This window comes from Squalius cephalus (genome assembly GCF_949319135.1).
Source record: "Squalius cephalus genome assembly, chromosome: 15".
In the NCBI taxonomy this organism is placed as follows: domain Eukaryota; kingdom Metazoa; phylum Chordata; class Actinopteri; order Cypriniformes; family Leuciscidae; genus Squalius; species Squalius cephalus.
Genome location: NC_137136.1, coordinates 16273992 through 16290613, shown reverse-complemented (window position 1 = coordinate 16290613; position 16622 = coordinate 16273992). Strand labels below are relative to the sequence as shown.

General features: G+C 40.3%; 2 protein-coding genes across 3 annotated transcripts in view; one reads left to right on the top strand and one right to left on the bottom strand.

The window, feature by feature from the left end:
- Positions 1-5312: 5312 nt before the first annotated feature.
- LOC307172677 (uncharacterized protein) lies at positions 5313-8736 on the top strand (the record flags this gene model as incomplete). Its single annotated transcript, XM_079895228.1, has 4 exons — positions 5313-7502; positions 7712-7879; positions 8071-8179; positions 8483-8736. 4 exons carry the CDS (start codon positions 5313-5315, stop codon positions 8734-8736), a joined length of 2721 nt encoding a protein of 906 aa, XP_079751354.1.
- Positions 8737-9328: 592 nt separating this feature from the next.
- The window catches only part of LOC307172300 (hormone-sensitive lipase-like), a 48385-nt gene continuing 41091 nt past the window's right edge, over positions 9329-16622 (bottom strand). For both annotated transcript variants that reach the window (XM_079894574.1, XM_079894575.1), the window contains 6 exons: positions 16470-16548; positions 15990-16083; positions 14457-14629; positions 13037-13157; positions 12759-12944; positions 9329-11195 (listed from right to left, as the gene is read on the bottom strand). In XM_079894574.1, the coding sequence (XP_079750700.1) occupies positions 10950-11195; positions 12759-12944; positions 13037-13157; positions 14457-14629; positions 15990-16083; positions 16470-16548 (899 nt within the window). In that variant the 3' untranslated portion in view covers positions 9329-10949. The remainder of the gene's footprint in view (positions 11196-12758; positions 12945-13036; positions 13158-14456; positions 14630-15989; positions 16084-16469; positions 16549-16622) is intronic.

Here is a 16622-nt window from a genome sequence, read left to right as displayed (position 1 = left end):
TGGGCCCACATTCAGGACGCCCGGCACATGCGCTGCTCTCAGCGAGCACAGATTGTGCTGGGCCCATATAAGGAGATGTTTTGCTCTTGCAAGAAGGCTCCGGGACCTGAGACCGCCCTGGCGACTTATGTAAGACACCACTGACTTGTTGTCTGTTCTGACTAGAACGTGGTGGTTCCTCAGCACAGGGAGGAAAAACTGAAGGGCATTCTCGACCGCTTTCATCTCTAGACAGTTTATGTGTAGACACTTTTCTGCATCTGACCACAGGCCCATTGATGGCCTCACTTCGTAAAGGGCGCCCCAACCCGTGTTGGAGGCATCTGTCGAGACTACTTTGACTTTTGAGGCTATGCCCAGGTTCACTCCGGACTAATACCAGTCGGCCCTCGTCCATGGTTTCAGCGCTGCTGCGCATGTCTGATTCACCATGAGACGAAGCAAACCTGATGTCCATGCTCGCGCTGGAACACGTGCGATCTCGGTGCGAAGTAGGTGTGCTACTATCTCGGTGCGAAGTAGGGGTGCTACTTCCTGATTCACCGAAGTTTCGACCCGGGCTGTGAAGCTCGGCGGTCTGCGAGCGAATTGTAGCGAATAGCCCCGTTTCACTATCTCTAGCACCCATTTTGAGACCCCTGGCCATTCACACGAAAGCGTGGGAATCGATTCCAGGGGTCTCAAAATGGGTAGAATGAAATCTGGGCTCCGGTCGCTGATTTTCAGGGACTCGGGGACCCGGCCATGATGATGTACATTGTTCATCAAGTTCACATTCAATGGGGCAGTCGGCACTTTGTGCGGCAGTTCTGTAACTTACATCCCGGCCGTAGAAACGGGAAGGTGTTGTGTTACAGACGAGGCTGTGTGAGCTCGCAGCATGAGGCACGAGGCAGACATGTGATTTACCCCTGAAACACCACCAGCGTGAGCTGGGTTCATACGCTGGGGCATTATGTGTGTGCGTAACACAGTCGTGTTCATAGGTAGGGGTGAGCACTGTACAGCGGGCACATTTTTTAAAACATGAACGGCATGAGCCGGTTTGACTGATATGGACCCCGGGGTGGTGTGAGACACTGCGTGGGTAATGCCTATGTGTAGGGGTGAGCACTGGGAAGTGGGCACTCTTTCTTCACTTAGCGGTCGAGCGGCATGAGCCAGCTTTATTGTTTTCGACCCTGGATGAGTGTAACTCACAGAGACGGTAGTGTTTATGTGTAGGGGTGGGCACTGGGTAGTGGGCACATTTCCTACATTCAAAACACCTTCGGCCTGAGCCGGAATATGACCAGACATAATCCTCTTTTTGAGATTTACGTGGGTCGCCGTGAGAACGGCGTTTGTGTGCAGGCGAGCGAGTTGAGAAACCGACTCGTTGGCTGCTGAATACACTCTTCGAATCGCCTCTGTTGAGGGAACTGAGAGAGCAGGTCCTGCCGATTTCGATGGCGGTCCGGCCGCAGCGGGACTTAGCCATCGGCGCCTTCCTAGGGGGGCTAGGAAGACTTAGGAGGCTCAAAGTTCGGCGCGAGCTTTGGCCTGGGTCCCCTGGCGGGAGGCGGTCTGCGGCGGCTAGTGGAGCACATCCCGAGCCTGGCGATGCTGTGAGGCAGGCGGCGGAGGCGGTGGGGGCGCTGGTTTCCGAGCGGGCGGCTGCTTCTTAGCGCGACCCACTGCGGAACTGGAGCGCCGTGGTAGGAAGTGTCTCAGGCGCCGGATAGCGCAGCAGGTGATAATCCAGCCGGCGTCCTCTTAGCTCAAGCTCGTCCCGCTGAGTGCTGTTCGACGGTGCAGCTTCTCTTCTCGGAAGATCCAGCGAAGTGAGTCACTCGCTGAAAGGAGACGAAATCATAGTGCAACCCAAGAGATGGGTATTTATAGGCCTAGGCCACACCCATATTGGCGGGCCATGACGTAGCGCAGGGAAGGCTTCCCATTGGTGCTGAAGTCATGGCAGACGCACTGATAGGTTGCAGCAGTTGCCGCAGAGCAGCCAATAGGCGCGCAAGCTGCCTCGCCTATGTCTGCTTGCTGCAGGAAATGCGTTTTAAATTATTAAAAATTAAGGATAATTTTTTGCTTCAATATTCTCGAGAAAAGGAGTTTTTCCCGTAGCGTAAGCTAAACTTACGCAACACGAGAGTACTCTTGTAAGAAAACATGAAACCATGGTTCGAATTACGTGGGAGCTGAGCTCCCATAGAGAGAAGATGAGCTCCCATGAAAGCAGTAAAATCATACACCTGTGGGGGTCTCTAAAAATCATCAGCACCATTATTTTAAGTTATAAATAAAGCACTTTTTCCTTCAGACTACTGTAGCGTGACTTAAAAGATAGGACAAGGTGCCAAACACATGGATCTCGCAGGATCTCGGATCGTCATCACACTACATCCTTATGCTTCGCTTTCTGCCTGGACTTTTACTGACTTTACTCAACTCACAGAAGTGACGTCAACGTCCAATCTAGCAGTAGCATAACCCATCAGGCAAGTGTTTTTTAACATAGGCGTAATTTGGGGTGGGACATGTCCCCACCACTTTTTGCTAAGGTCGATATTGTCCCCACCACTTTTGAAACATCTCGCGGCACTAATATACCAATACAAATAAATAAAACATCTTCAGTTAACTAGCAGAGCATTCATTTAGTGCTTTTGTTAAATAAGAGGCGATCTAGCGCTGAAATGTGTTGTTTTTTAAATCAAGTGATCAAAGTGCTCGTTGCCGCTGCGATCAGTGGCGCGGATACGGTTCTCTTGTGGCTCGCGCACAGTCTGCACTCGGACGCGCGCTTCATTCCGTTGTGGAGACTCTCTATTTGTTCCGGTGAAATTACAAAACAAAATGCACAAAAACGTGTCCTTGCCTGATATACAACCACTGATAAACATAATCGGTTTTGATGAGAAAAAAAACCCTATACGAGTGCGGATTAGAACCCAAAACCTCTAACACGCTTGGCAAAAGTTCTGCCACTGGACCATTTAGACTACACACGTAAAGTTTTCGGATCTGTTTATTTATTCACGTGAAAATTCTTAACACTAACAACAGATATTAGACCTCATTAAACTACAAATTAAACCAAATGTAGCCTACTATTTAAATTGAATTGTGTTAGCAACGCTTTTTTATTAAACAATATATTATTTATTTACATTAGTAGGCTAAGCTACACCGCGGCTGCTCATAGGCTACTTTTTTTCCTTTTTTTAAAGAGACCCACACAAAGATGAAATCATAATTCGAACCATGCATGAAACACATACAATACCACTACATAGGCTAATCTGTATTTTATCTCCGCATCACCAGAGTAGGCCTACACTATGGCGGCACCGATCGTTAACACTAAATAGAGTTTACAGACATAACATATGCTCATATACATCGGAAAACAATTAATGTGAACAGTCTACAATGATGGCGTGCATTTTATTTTATATCTGTAAAAGACGATATTAATATGAATAGGCTACACGTTCAAGCGATGCCCCTTCACCGTTGCTTATCGAGAATGAAGCGTATCGTGTAGAACTAGGCCTATCTGTACAAATATAAGTTATGTTGACGCGAACCAATCACATAGGCCTACATCCTTCTCCAGCTACAATAATATATTGTATTAATTTGAAGCAACGCGTATACAACCCAAAATATTTGCAACAAGCATTTAAATGAAAACAGTAATGATAATAAAATAATATCGAATATAAATCTGAAAATAATCTCTTAAAGCATAAACACATGGAAACCACATAAATACATAAGAAAACTAATAGAGATAATAATTATGCAACTTATCAAATAATAATAATAATAATGATTATATATATATATATATATATATATATATATATATATATATATATATATATATATATATATATATATAGGCCTATATATATAAAGAAATAAGAAGCTGTTAATTTTGAGAATTATTCAGCTAGATACCACATGCACCTGAAAAGAAAAAAATAGTCATACACTTCAGTATAAGGGTAAAACAGATATGTTTATGAACAATCATAAATATGATTAGTCACTCTTTGTATTTGTATTGCATGTCCAGTTTGAATCTAAACAGCCTAGATTTCACGTCACTCACAAACACTTGAGTTAATTGAGCGCCGTGCTCCATTGTGATGTCATAGAGATCTGTAGACCGAACAGCTGAGTGCAGAGGAATCTTGCATTTTGTAGCGAGTCGGCGAATGATCGTGAGTATGCTTTTTATTCAGGGTTTGGAGATTTGAATTTTAATATTTGTATTACTCAGATTAGAATCTACTTAAACAATATAACGTTATTGACTCGATGCAGATACATGAATAGGCATGCTATACAGTGGTAATTTGTGTGGAAAATTTTGGGGATGCTAATATGTAAATTGGGTTTGATGTTTTTAATATACTAACGTTAGCTATTTGTTGATATGCTCCCATACACAGATGATATCCTCCTATATTCTTGATATTTAATGACACATTATTATCTCAATCAACAAAACACATTAAATCAACAAATACAGACTATGACCATTTTAATATTAATAAATGGAGAGCTCCATAGACGTTATCTTGTCTTTGGAACTCCACCACTCCTTTAATATGATCAATTCTTATATGGACCTGTCTTTCAATCTCTCTTGCTTTGAGATCCTTTATATTCTTTGACCAACCAATAGCAGATCTGATGACACATTGAACTGACAATGAAAGCTGATTGGCCTTAATGGTTATCTCTGTATCTCTGACTGTAACTGATTAGCTACATATGTAAAAGGTCGTCATTTTCATTTAGCCTCCTTATGCCTTTAATGGCCATTTTGGACAGACAAATGTCCATTTGAATATTTATTCCCATTGGTTTGTTTAATGGAGCCTTTATTGCTGTCATCCTATTCTATTCGTGCAGTAAATAAAATTTGCCTTGACTACCAGGCATGATAGAAATATATATATATTTTTACATGATATGCATCTTAGTTATCCACATTAGTAGTTAAATTGATAAAAAATATAACAACGTTTTCAGCTTAATTGTTCATTTTGAATAGATTTTAAAGGAGGCTCTTGCAATAGACTCCCTTGTCTCTTCTGATTGAAAGCCATGGGCATACACTGTAGAAAATGTATTTTTTCGAGTATTTTGATAACTAAGACAAACAGTTTCCAGGTTTGTATGTGTTTGCTCCACTCATCTCTTCCATTTCTCTGTCTTTCACAGTGTTTTACATATAGAGATTGCAGAAGGCAGTATTGTCCAGTTCTTTAGATCATCATCAAATCCAAATCAATATGAATATGTCAACCTTTGCCATCAGTTTTCCTGAGAGTGCAGAGCAGTCCTTATGTCCTGAACTCTCAGATGAGCTCACCATGGCCCTTGCTGCAGGGGAGTGGTGGGCAATAATGGAGGTTTTACATCCCATCTCTGAGGAGCCTGAGTATGGGGACCTCACCTCAGGGCTGTGGTGGGGAACAGTGGAGGCAGGAGAAACTCCATGCCCCACATCCCTGAAGTCCATGAAGCAGAACAAGGCAGAGGGAGCACCTGTGCCCACCAGGTCCCAACAGGAATCAACTGTGCCTGCCAGTTCTAAGAAGTTGAACCTCACCTCATCCCTGGCCTTCAAAGATGCATCTGATAAGGCCCTGAAGTCAGATACAACACTGAAATCCACAGTACAGCAGAGAAAGTGGAGGCAGAAAAAATCACAGGAAGCACCAGTGGCTGTCGAGTCCCCACAGAAAGCACCTGTGCCCACTGGGTCTCCACGGGGAGAACCTGTGCCCCAGTCTCTACGGAGTCTCTGTTCCTCACATCGAGCACCCATGCCAGAAAAGGTCCCAGATAGGCGAAAGCTAAATATCTCTGAGCTTCTTAGGCAGGAGCGGCTGCAGCAGCAGAAGCCTCAAGCTCCTTCTCTTCAGGCAAAACTGCCTGACAACATATTAAAGAGGCCAAAGATCCCTGAGCCTCTGAGAGGGGAGTTGCTGCAGCAGAGGCCTCAAGCTTCTTCTCCTCGAGGAGCACCCATTCCTGACAAGATCTCAAAGAGGGAAAAACCAGAGGTCCCCGAGCCACTGAGACGGGAGCTACTGCAGCTGAAGCCTCAAGCTTCTCTTCAGGGAACACTGCCTGACAATATCTCAAAGAGGCAAAAGCTAAAGATCCCTGAGCCTCTGAGAGGGGAGCTGCTGCAGCAGAGGCCTCAAGATTCTTCTCTTCAGGGATCACCCATTCTTGACAAGACCTCAAAGAGGGAAAAACTAGAGGTCCCTGAGCCACTGAGACGAGAGCTACTGCAGCTGAAGCCTCAAGCTTCTCTTCAGGGAACACTGCCTGACAATATCTCAAAGAGGCAAAAGCTAAAGATCCCTGAGCCTCTGAGAAGGGAGCTGCTGCAGCAGAGGCCTCAAACTTCTTCTCCTCGAGGAGCACCCATTCCTGACAAGACCTCAGAGAGGGAAAAACTAGAGGTCCCTGAGCCACTGAGACAAGAACTACTGCAGCTGAAGCCTCAAGCTTCTCTTCAGGGAACACTACCTGACAATATCTCAAAAAGGCAAAAGCTAAAGATCCCTGAGCCTCTGAGAGGGGAGCTGCTGCAGCAGAGGCCTCAAGCTTCCTCTCCTAGCAGAGCACCCATTCCTGACAAGACCTCAAAGAGGGAAAAACTGGAGGTCCCTGAGCCACTGAGACGAGAGCTACTGCAGCTGAAGCCTCAAGCTTCTCTTCAGGGAACACTGCCTGACAATATCTCAAAGAGGCAAAAGCTAAAGATCCCTGAGCCTCTGAGACGGGAGCTGCTGCAGCAGAGGCCTCAAGCTTCTCTTCAGGGAGCACTCGTGCCTGACAAGACTGCAAACAGGGAAAAACTAAAGATCCTGGACCCACTGAAGCAGGAGATGCTGCAGCAGAAGCCTGTTTGTTTTGCACAGGGATCACCTGTCCCTGAGAAGTTTCCAGAGAAAAGAAATATGATCTCTGAGCTACTGAGGAAGGAGCTGGTGCAGAAGAAGCCCCAAGCCAATAAACCTTTGCCTGACAGAACCCCAGTGGGAGCGTCTGAGCATGCCAGGACCCCACAGGGAGCCGCAGTGCCTGCCAGGAATCCACAGGCAGCGGCAGTGCCCTCTGGGGCTCCGATCCCAAAAGGTGCGCTTTTGCATTCGGGGACCTCACAGGGATCACTTGTGCCTGCAGATTCCCCCAAACTGGGAGAAAGCCTCAGGATCCCTAAGCAGCAGAGGCAGAAGCAGAGGGAGCAGCAGGGACAGCAGAGGCAGCAGAATATCCCAAAGGGAGCTTCTATGTCTCCTAAGACATCACAGAGTGCATGTCTGGCACTTGTTCCACCTTGTTCCCCACAGGGAGCATCTGGGTTTCATCTGTGGCAGCAGAAACCAAGTCCCTTTGCTCAGTCCCATCCTGGACCACCCATGTCCAGTCAGAGTAAGAGGCAGTGTCAGTGGAGCTCAGAAGCATCTGTAAGTCACTTCCATCTCTTGTTTTTACTTATTTTCAGATTTATAAAAAAAAAAAAAAAAAAAGTAAACATTGACTTCAAATATGCTTCTATGATTTCTAGGTCCTCTATTCAAATCCTTTTATATAATATTTCAAAACTATAGAAAGATATGTGTTTAGATTAAGTCTAACAAGCACTCATTAATGATTATGTTTGTTTCTTCAACAGGACAATGTAGGTGTGTGTCAGCCACCTCCCCAAAATAAAATGTGTGTGGAAATTGACAAGAAGGTGCAGCTGAATCCTAAACTGAGGAGTCAGAATAAGATAAGCACTTCACACCTGGACCAGAGCAGCCTTCAGCCCAGGTCCCAGCTGAACCGGAAGAGAGCATTGGTAAGTTCCCTCCTTTTTTTCAGATTTAAAAATGTAAACACTTTAATAATTTAATATATGACTAGTATCATATTCTTTTCAGTTTATAGAACCCTCATATTGAAATTGTAGAAGGGACATGTATTAAGATTTTCTCTAAGAATCACTCATTAAATCTGCAGCGTGACATGATATGTCTGTTCCTTCAACAGGACAATGCAGGTGTGGACCAGGCACCTCCACAAAAAATGCAGCACTTGGCAATCAAAGTCAAGGACCAGCAGTTGGAACCAGGCAGCTTGAAGAAAATGTGCTATTTATGTAGCATATACATACATTTTTGTAACGTTTTAAATATTTAATAGATATGTGTTATATTGTGTTGGTACGTTTTGATTGGAATGCATAATAAAAAATCAAATAGAAACTGTGCTTTTGTTTATATATCCAGGACAACACATTAATTAACACTAATGTTATATAAATGTGCACTTCAAGCCAAAATAGATCATTTTCATCTCCTGTCTCTGAGCTGATTACCGGTAAATGTTAAAAATAAGCTGCACACTATAAGCCAAAGGACAACATTGTAACAACATATATTATTTCTATTTTCTACAAAAGATTTGATCCCCAAACTCTTCAAAGTTCTGGCGGTAAGATTTGAGAATCAGACAGGTGGATATACGCACATGGCCCGTATTCCTAACAGAAAGAATCTGAACCACGCAGCCATGGCTGTCCTGGAGTACAAAGGCAACCCTTTCCCTCCCCTGTCCCCCATGAAACGTGTCCGTGAACTGAGCTTGGTAAACCAACTTCTGAAAGGATACCGAGAAGAAAAAGCTCAAATGGTTGCTGAGAAAAAGGACTTCTAATCTTGCACTGTATTTGTACATTATATTTCATGTCATACACCAGTATACATTTAATTAAAATATCAGTTTTTGTTCTCAATATTGTGTATGTATGGTTGATGACCTAACATGCCCATGACTTTTTTTGAATCAGTATTTTAAAATAAAAATGGATATATCTGTGTAAGATGAGCGTGTCTGGGGTCCTGTAACTGGTCACAAACAGATGTTTTTATTTTTCATGCCATTTTTTATTAGCATTTTGTCTTCACTAATTAATTCCAGATGAACCTGTGGTGTGACAAGCGAATGAAAGTATACATAGATAATAGAAAGATATTATTTTGTATGAATCTGTTTGTTCTAAAGTACTTATCTTTGTTTGGGTGCAACCCCCTTGGATAAAAAAATTGGTCAAATTTTGATTATAAATGTTGTAAAATCTAGGATTCACTTTGATGAATGAAGGGATGTGAGACTACATGGTTTTAAACTGATTTTCAAGCCCCATGACAACAATTTATTAGGGAGTTGTTTGTACTTTAGACTAGTAGGTTTACAATTAGCTACCTTCATTGCTAATTTAACTGCAAAAAGAACCAAACAAGCCATTGTAGTAAAACAGACCATTTTAATTTGGCAAAAAGGGTATGCACTGCCAAGTCATTTGACACTATTAAAATGCATTCAGTATGAACAGTGCAACAGAAATGTGCTTAACTGAATCTTTCTGTGCTCCCGAATGTGATGTGCTATTATCTATCATACATTCAAAAAGTGTGTTCTCTCTTTTCTGCTAGGTGTGCACACTCACTGAAGAGATGGGGGAAAAAATCATGGCAAAGCCTTTTAGAATAAACTTTTCTAGTGGCTTCCTGACAAATCAAGTTGCAAATCAAGCATTTCAGGCCCATTTACGTCTGTTAATACAAAAAAAAAAAAAAAAAAAAAATTCACACAAACCTAGCTTTAATAATTCTTCAAGTATGGTTCATCTCTTTAAAAAAACAATGTTGAATATAAATATGCCATTATGTACATAACTTATAGGCTTAGATTTAAAACGGGTCAATTTCAGATGGAGATTATATAGGATATGTTAATATATAACATAAATACGACCCACAGCTTGTTTTTCTTTTAAAATAAAACAAACACAGCAGTGATAATGGGCATTTTACAGATAAAACCTTCACATTTTACCTGTACATTTGTCATTCACTCTATTGCATTATGATTGCATTTTCAAGGATCTCTGATGGTAATGAAATAAGTGTTTAAAAACAGTAAAGTGCTCCATGCAGTCAATACAAAGTGTTTCTGTAAGAGTAGAGCTATATTTTCATCAGACACTCAAGTAAACAAACCTTGCGACTGAATGATTCTACATTCTACTCACAGACAGAATATATCCGCTTCATGACCGCTGCGAGTGTTATTACATGTACAAATGTATAACAAAGTTAGCTGGAATTGAATCTGAACTCCACAAACCCCTGCACGGTATTATCTGCTATTATTATAAACTAGGCACACCCAAAATTACATTGAATATATCAGAATGTAGACAAAGCACAAACATGCATGGTATACAAATACTGCCTAGTTGTTCCAGTTAACTTGCCATTGCAGTTTAACATCAGTTTGCAAAGTCTCTAACCGTATTCAATGTGAATAAAAATACATAAACCCTAAATTATCTCAACTTCACAGACAAAATTAGTAAATAAAAAAACATTAAAAAAATTAGTGAGGGAGATGAATACTTGGTTTTGTTGCATTAAAATGGCAAGGGAATACAAATATTAACGGCACCACTTGAAATGAACAAAGCATTAAAAAAAATATGTCAAGAGCTCACTGTACTGTTACTGTACACATCGCTATCCTAAAGTCACATTAAGCTTGAAATCGCTATACTCTAGATTCACCGTCGTCTCCAGTCACTCTATTGCACTGCCTGTGTTTTATCTCTCTCCAGTGACTCTGCATCATCTCACTGAAATATTTATTGCTTCTTATTTTTTAGGAGCATTGTGAGCAGGTTATGCCCCACTCTCTCTCGACGTTCTGCAGTTTGCGTTTCCCTTTACAAATTCAAAGATACGGATGTTTGGTAACTTTTTTGAAAATGGCTTTACTTTTTCACGCTTGCCTTAACCTAATCTATTGAAATATTGAACTCTTTTCCACCTCGTAGATGTTTGAAAGTTGTTTCCGCATGGCCTGTTCCTCTACGGCCCGCTCAAGGCATTGGAACCCATCCCAGTGGCCCCTTGCATACTAAAATACTCGGTGAAGTGGGACGTTAATCTAGGAGGAGGGGGAGAGTGTGCAGAGCTGCGTGGTGGTATTGGAGGAGGAAGAGGGGAGAATGTAGATGACAGGTCTGCCGTTGTAGTGATGATCTTGTGCTCGCAGTTCCTTGGCACTTCCTGTCCCTTCCGAGCCACTGTCTCATCTATCGTCTTTACAGGGTCCTAAATAGAGAAACATGACATGAAATATAAGAAATAGCACGACTGAACACTCCTAAACATAAAGGTTCTTTATTGGCATCTATGGTTCCATTAAGAACCTTTAACACCCATGGAACATTTTATTTCACAAAAGGTTCTTTATAGTGGAAAAAAGTTCTTTAGATTTAAACAAAACAAAAAAAATTACTTTATTTGAGAAATGAAATTTGCTTTGATCTCTTGACATTTAAAGAGACAGTTCACCCAAAATTGAAAATTAGCCCATGATTTACTCACCCTGAAGCCATCCTAAGTGTATATGGCATTCTTCTTTCAGACGAATACAATCGGAGTTATATTAAAAAGAATTCTTGGCTCTTCCAAGCTTTATAATGGCAGTGAATGGCTGTTTGACTTTGGAAGTACATTAAAGCGCATCTATTCATGATTAAAGTGCTCGACACGGATCTGCGGGGGTTAATAAAGGTCTTCTGAAGTGAAGTGATGCGTTCGTGTAAGAAAAATATCCATATTTAAAACTTCATCGACTAAAATAACTAGCTTCCGGCAGACGGCCGTACGCATCGATTTACGCCAAAAGAGTAACCCTTGAACTTGACGCACCTTGAACTTGACGTAAATCATGGGCTAATTTAAATTTTTAGGTGAACTATTAAACTATTACCATTAAACATCTTGCAAGTTTCATAGCTTAAAGGGTTAGTTCAACCAAAAATGAAAATTCTGTCAATAGTTATTCACCCTCATGTTGTTCCAAATCTGTAAGACCTCCTTTGGAACACAAATTAAGATATTTTTGATTAAATCCGAGAGCTTTCTTAATTTGTGTTCTGAAGATAAACGGGTCTAATGGGTTTGAAACGACATGAGGGTGAGTAATGACAGAATTAAACATTTTGGGTGAACTAACTCTTTAACATGTCTTCCTGATTATAAACAAAGCATTTATTTAATCAAGCTCCAAAAATGGCTTGTTTGAATATTGTGAGATTTATGACATCATACACGCAAATATAGGCCCCTCCTGCTGGCATTCAATTGCTTATTGGCTGACATTTGCCTAAACTGGATGTGAGCGTTGCGTTGCGTCAAAAGCAAATAGAACCCATTATAATCTCTGACGCTATCTACACTGGATACAGTATACAGATGCACGTTTAGTTTTCCATTTGTCCTGTTGTCGACAGACAAGAGTGAGAGTGAAAGAATGTTCGCTTCGACGCATCCAGTTTAAACAGCACGTTTGTGTCTCTGTAGCATCAGAAACAAGTGGATGGTTTATTTGAATGCCTTGCCAGATTGCATCAAAGGATTATGTTTAGTCAGAGCATTTTGTTTTGTAAAGAGGCAGTTATGTAATGGAGAGTTCGCTAAGAAACTTTGAGATTTATTATTAGTGAACCTCAAGGAACATAATAAAAGAACAAATAAATCCATGTCATGATCCATTTAAGAGTGTAGCTTAATCATTTGAAAAGCTGCCCAGCCTGATTATATTACCATCAAAATAAGTTCATTTATATTCAACTCATATTTAAATCATCTACAACATCCAATACTCACTGAGTGGATGGAGAAGAGCTCTGTGAAGTTTGGCTGAGAGTCTCCCAGGAAGGAGCTATTCCCATAAGCATGATGAGGGAAGCATTCTGCCCCCTTGCCTTTAGGACTGGAGAGAAGGATTCCTATCTGTGACGTCCGCACGTGGTAAGGAAAGTTCTTATTGGCTGCTGACGGACGTGTGATGGCCTAAAATGACAGGATTAGTCACAAGCAGGGGTGTTTTATCATATTATTCGCTTAAATAAAGCAAGCAATAAACAACAACAACATCATCATACCAGGAAGACGATATGGGCGTAGAGATGGATGCCAAGTTGGATGCCGTTCACAATCTTTTCCCTGGCCCAGCGAGAGATGCCAAAGTTGGCAATTAGAGCCATGACTGGCACAGCAAAAAACCTATGGGTGAAAAAGTAATGGATGAAAAGAGGAACAGCAGCTTTTTACTTTCAATCTTCTTCTACAGCATTACAAAGGCAGTGGAGAATTATAACCCACTAGATTTTGGAGTCAAAATAGAGATGAACAGTTTCAGCCTGGTTTCATGAATATGTATACTCGTATATACATTCTTGCAAATGTTGATGTGCTACATTTTACTGTGATTTACATGTGAAATGTCCACCGGGTGACAGCAAAAACTATTCAAACTAACGCATTTTATTGCTATTAGGAGTGCTACACTCAAACAAGAGGTGCGTCCCAATTTGCGTACTTGTGCACTATTCTATGCAGTTTTTAGCATCAATAGTGTGAGTAGGGCGTTTATACTGAAAATTCCCAAAATTAAAAGTGCACTTTAAATACCCGGATGATGCACTTAATTAACCGAAAATGAAGCGTGGAATGTTGGACACTACATGCACTTAACTGTCGCAGCTTTCCTTACATAGCAGAGGGGGAGGGGCTATCAGACTGTGATGTTGGATAACAAAATAACCATATAAAATTCATACACTTGATGGTTGAGTACACAGTGCATTATATTAGTGCCCAGTGTACATAATGTATTTTGGGACACGGCTAAGACTTGAACAAAATATTTTGATTGGAACGGTTCACACCAAAACCAAGATCCGGTTGATGTTTTCGACTGTCGTCAATTCAACTGTATTTCATGTAATGAAAATATACTGTACAATAAATTATGTTTAAGACACTATTAAAGTCACAAATAAAACATATATCGAAAAAAAAATGTGTAGGGTGGAACTTGGTTCGATCTATCAGTTGTTGATTGGACAGAGACAAATCTGAATGCAAAATTGCAGTGGATTGTAAGAAAGGGACAGAGTTTAAGCAACTAAATGACTGGATAATTTCAGCAAACATGACTAGAGAAGTCTGTCATTTCACCTGAAGATCAAATTTTGACTGAAAATTATGAAATAATAAATAAATAAAACAGTGCACAGACAAATCGTTCACAATAAGATCAATAACATAATCGAAAGCATATAGGGTAAATTCCCAATCATGTAAAAATAGGAGTGAAATGATTTTTAAAGCCATTGGACGTTGCACTGAAAACTGGGTTAAACAATATCAAATGTTGTTGGTATGTTTGTAACAATTTATGTTTCTTCATCGAGTATATTAAGCACCCCACTGAAAAACTATATAATAAAAGGAGCTTCAGGTAAATCTACATACACTACATTTTATTCTAATTTATGGTATCTTTATTGCAGAACTCACCACAGAGTGTACGCAGTGAAGAAGGGGATGTAGAAAGGTTGTTTTTCAGGGTAGCGTTTGAGGGACACCAGCACAGCGTAGCAGAACCATACGTATGCAAGCAGCTGCAGCCCCATTAGACCGTACCCTGCAGGGCTGTCATAAGCATACAGCACCTCGCCTGGATCAAAGAACTACAAACACACACGCAGTGGGAGTGGGAACAGGGAAATCACCGCCCCTTGGCATCCCATCTGTATGACTGATGGTGTTAAATCCAACCATGGCACAATCTATAGGCTGCATAAGTGGAAACTGCCGGAACGTTCCTCAAATCCAAACATCTAAAGCTGCATTAGAGCAAAGGGTGACACTGACAGAGGATGCAACAGGAGCTCTTCCATGATACTGCAAGAGCTTATCTGGGTCATTCTCTTTACCTGTCTTTCCCTCGCTCTCTTTATCTGTCTATCTGCCGGGTTCCATTACACCACGCTACAGCAGAACGACATGCTCGTGCTGAGTAATTTCATCTCACAGCTTTACATTATGTATAGAGCAGAGTAGCTCTCGGGTGCAGCATGAGAAACTGCAGTTGATAGTGCTCAAAGATAATGTGTTTTACACATTAGGTAATATGGAAATTAATAGACATTTTGAATACATTTCTGGAATGGTTATTTACAGTATATTATTTGCATGTAACTACAAAAATATATCTTGATAAACCTAAATTGTTTTAGCATTAGTTTGATATATACATATTTAAAATGTAAATGAACATTAATATTTTAACAAATTCATTTTCCAATTATAGAGTCATTTAAACTAAATAGTCATTGAATCGAATTACATTCCACAAATTTTATGCAAAAACTAAAATACAATAAAAAACAAGGCATGCTTTCCACACTTTTCTTTCAATAATGAACAAAAATATAAAATTAATTTTATTTAATTTTGGTCAATTGTACTGCCAGCAAAACCATCAGAAATACTCTACCGTTCAAAAGTTTGGGGTCAATAGTATTTTTTAAATGGTTTGAAGTTGTTTTATGATCAAAAATACAGTAAAAACATTTTATTATTACAATTTAAAATAATGGTTTTCTAATTTAATATATTTTAAAATGTAATTTCTTCCTGTGATGACAAAGCTGAATTTTCAGCATCATTACTACAGTCTTCAGTGTCACATGACCCGTCAGAAATTATTCTAATATGCTGATTTGCTGTTCAAGAGACATTTCTTCTTATTATCAATGTTGAACACAGTTGTGCTGCTTAATATTTTTTGGAAACCATGATACTTTTTCAGCATTCTTTGATGAATAGAAAGAATGACTTTTATTTAAATATTAATCTTTTTTTAACGTCGTAATGTTTTTATTGTCACTTGATCAATTTAATGCATACCTGATGAATAAAATACATTCCTTAAAAAAATAAATAAAATGTACTTGAACGGTAGTGTACAGTATATTATGAATATCCAGAATATTGCCCAGCCTCAGCATATGAAAAAAGAAAAAGATTAAGGCAAGCAGATCTTACCTCTGCTTCATATATGAAGAGAATGATGTAGGTGATGGTGTACACTGTCATATAAATGGACAGTTTCACAGAGCCACTGTGACTTATTCTTGCCCTGGAAAGAAAGAAAGAAAGAAAGAAAGAAAGAAAGAAAGAAAGAAAGAAAGAAAGAAAGAAAGAAAGAAAGAAAGAAAGAAAGAAAGAAAGAAAGAAAGAAAGAAAGAAAGAAAGAAAGAAACATCACTACTGCATGTCATTTTCTTTGAAAACATGGCTCAAAAGACCCATTGGCAGATATAGCATCACCTCACCTGCATATAAAGAACATCTGCATAAACAGTTAAGAATTTCGTTCATCACTTAATTCAGTACATACTCTGAATGGGAATTTGGATACAATATGGGAATTTGGATACAAAATTGTCTTGACATCTGGGTCACATTTGCATGATTAGCCTTGTAAGTCATTACCCACATTATGTGAGAAGTAAGGCCTCCTACCTTGTGACTGTGAATCCCTTCCCCAAGAGAATCAGCATGAGCAAGAAAATCAGGAAGCTCACAGAAAAGAGTAATTTCCCTGGTGAGAGGGAGAGAGCCACGAAGAGATACACAGTTGACCACAAGTAGGTTAATAATCAGGTCAGCATTTAA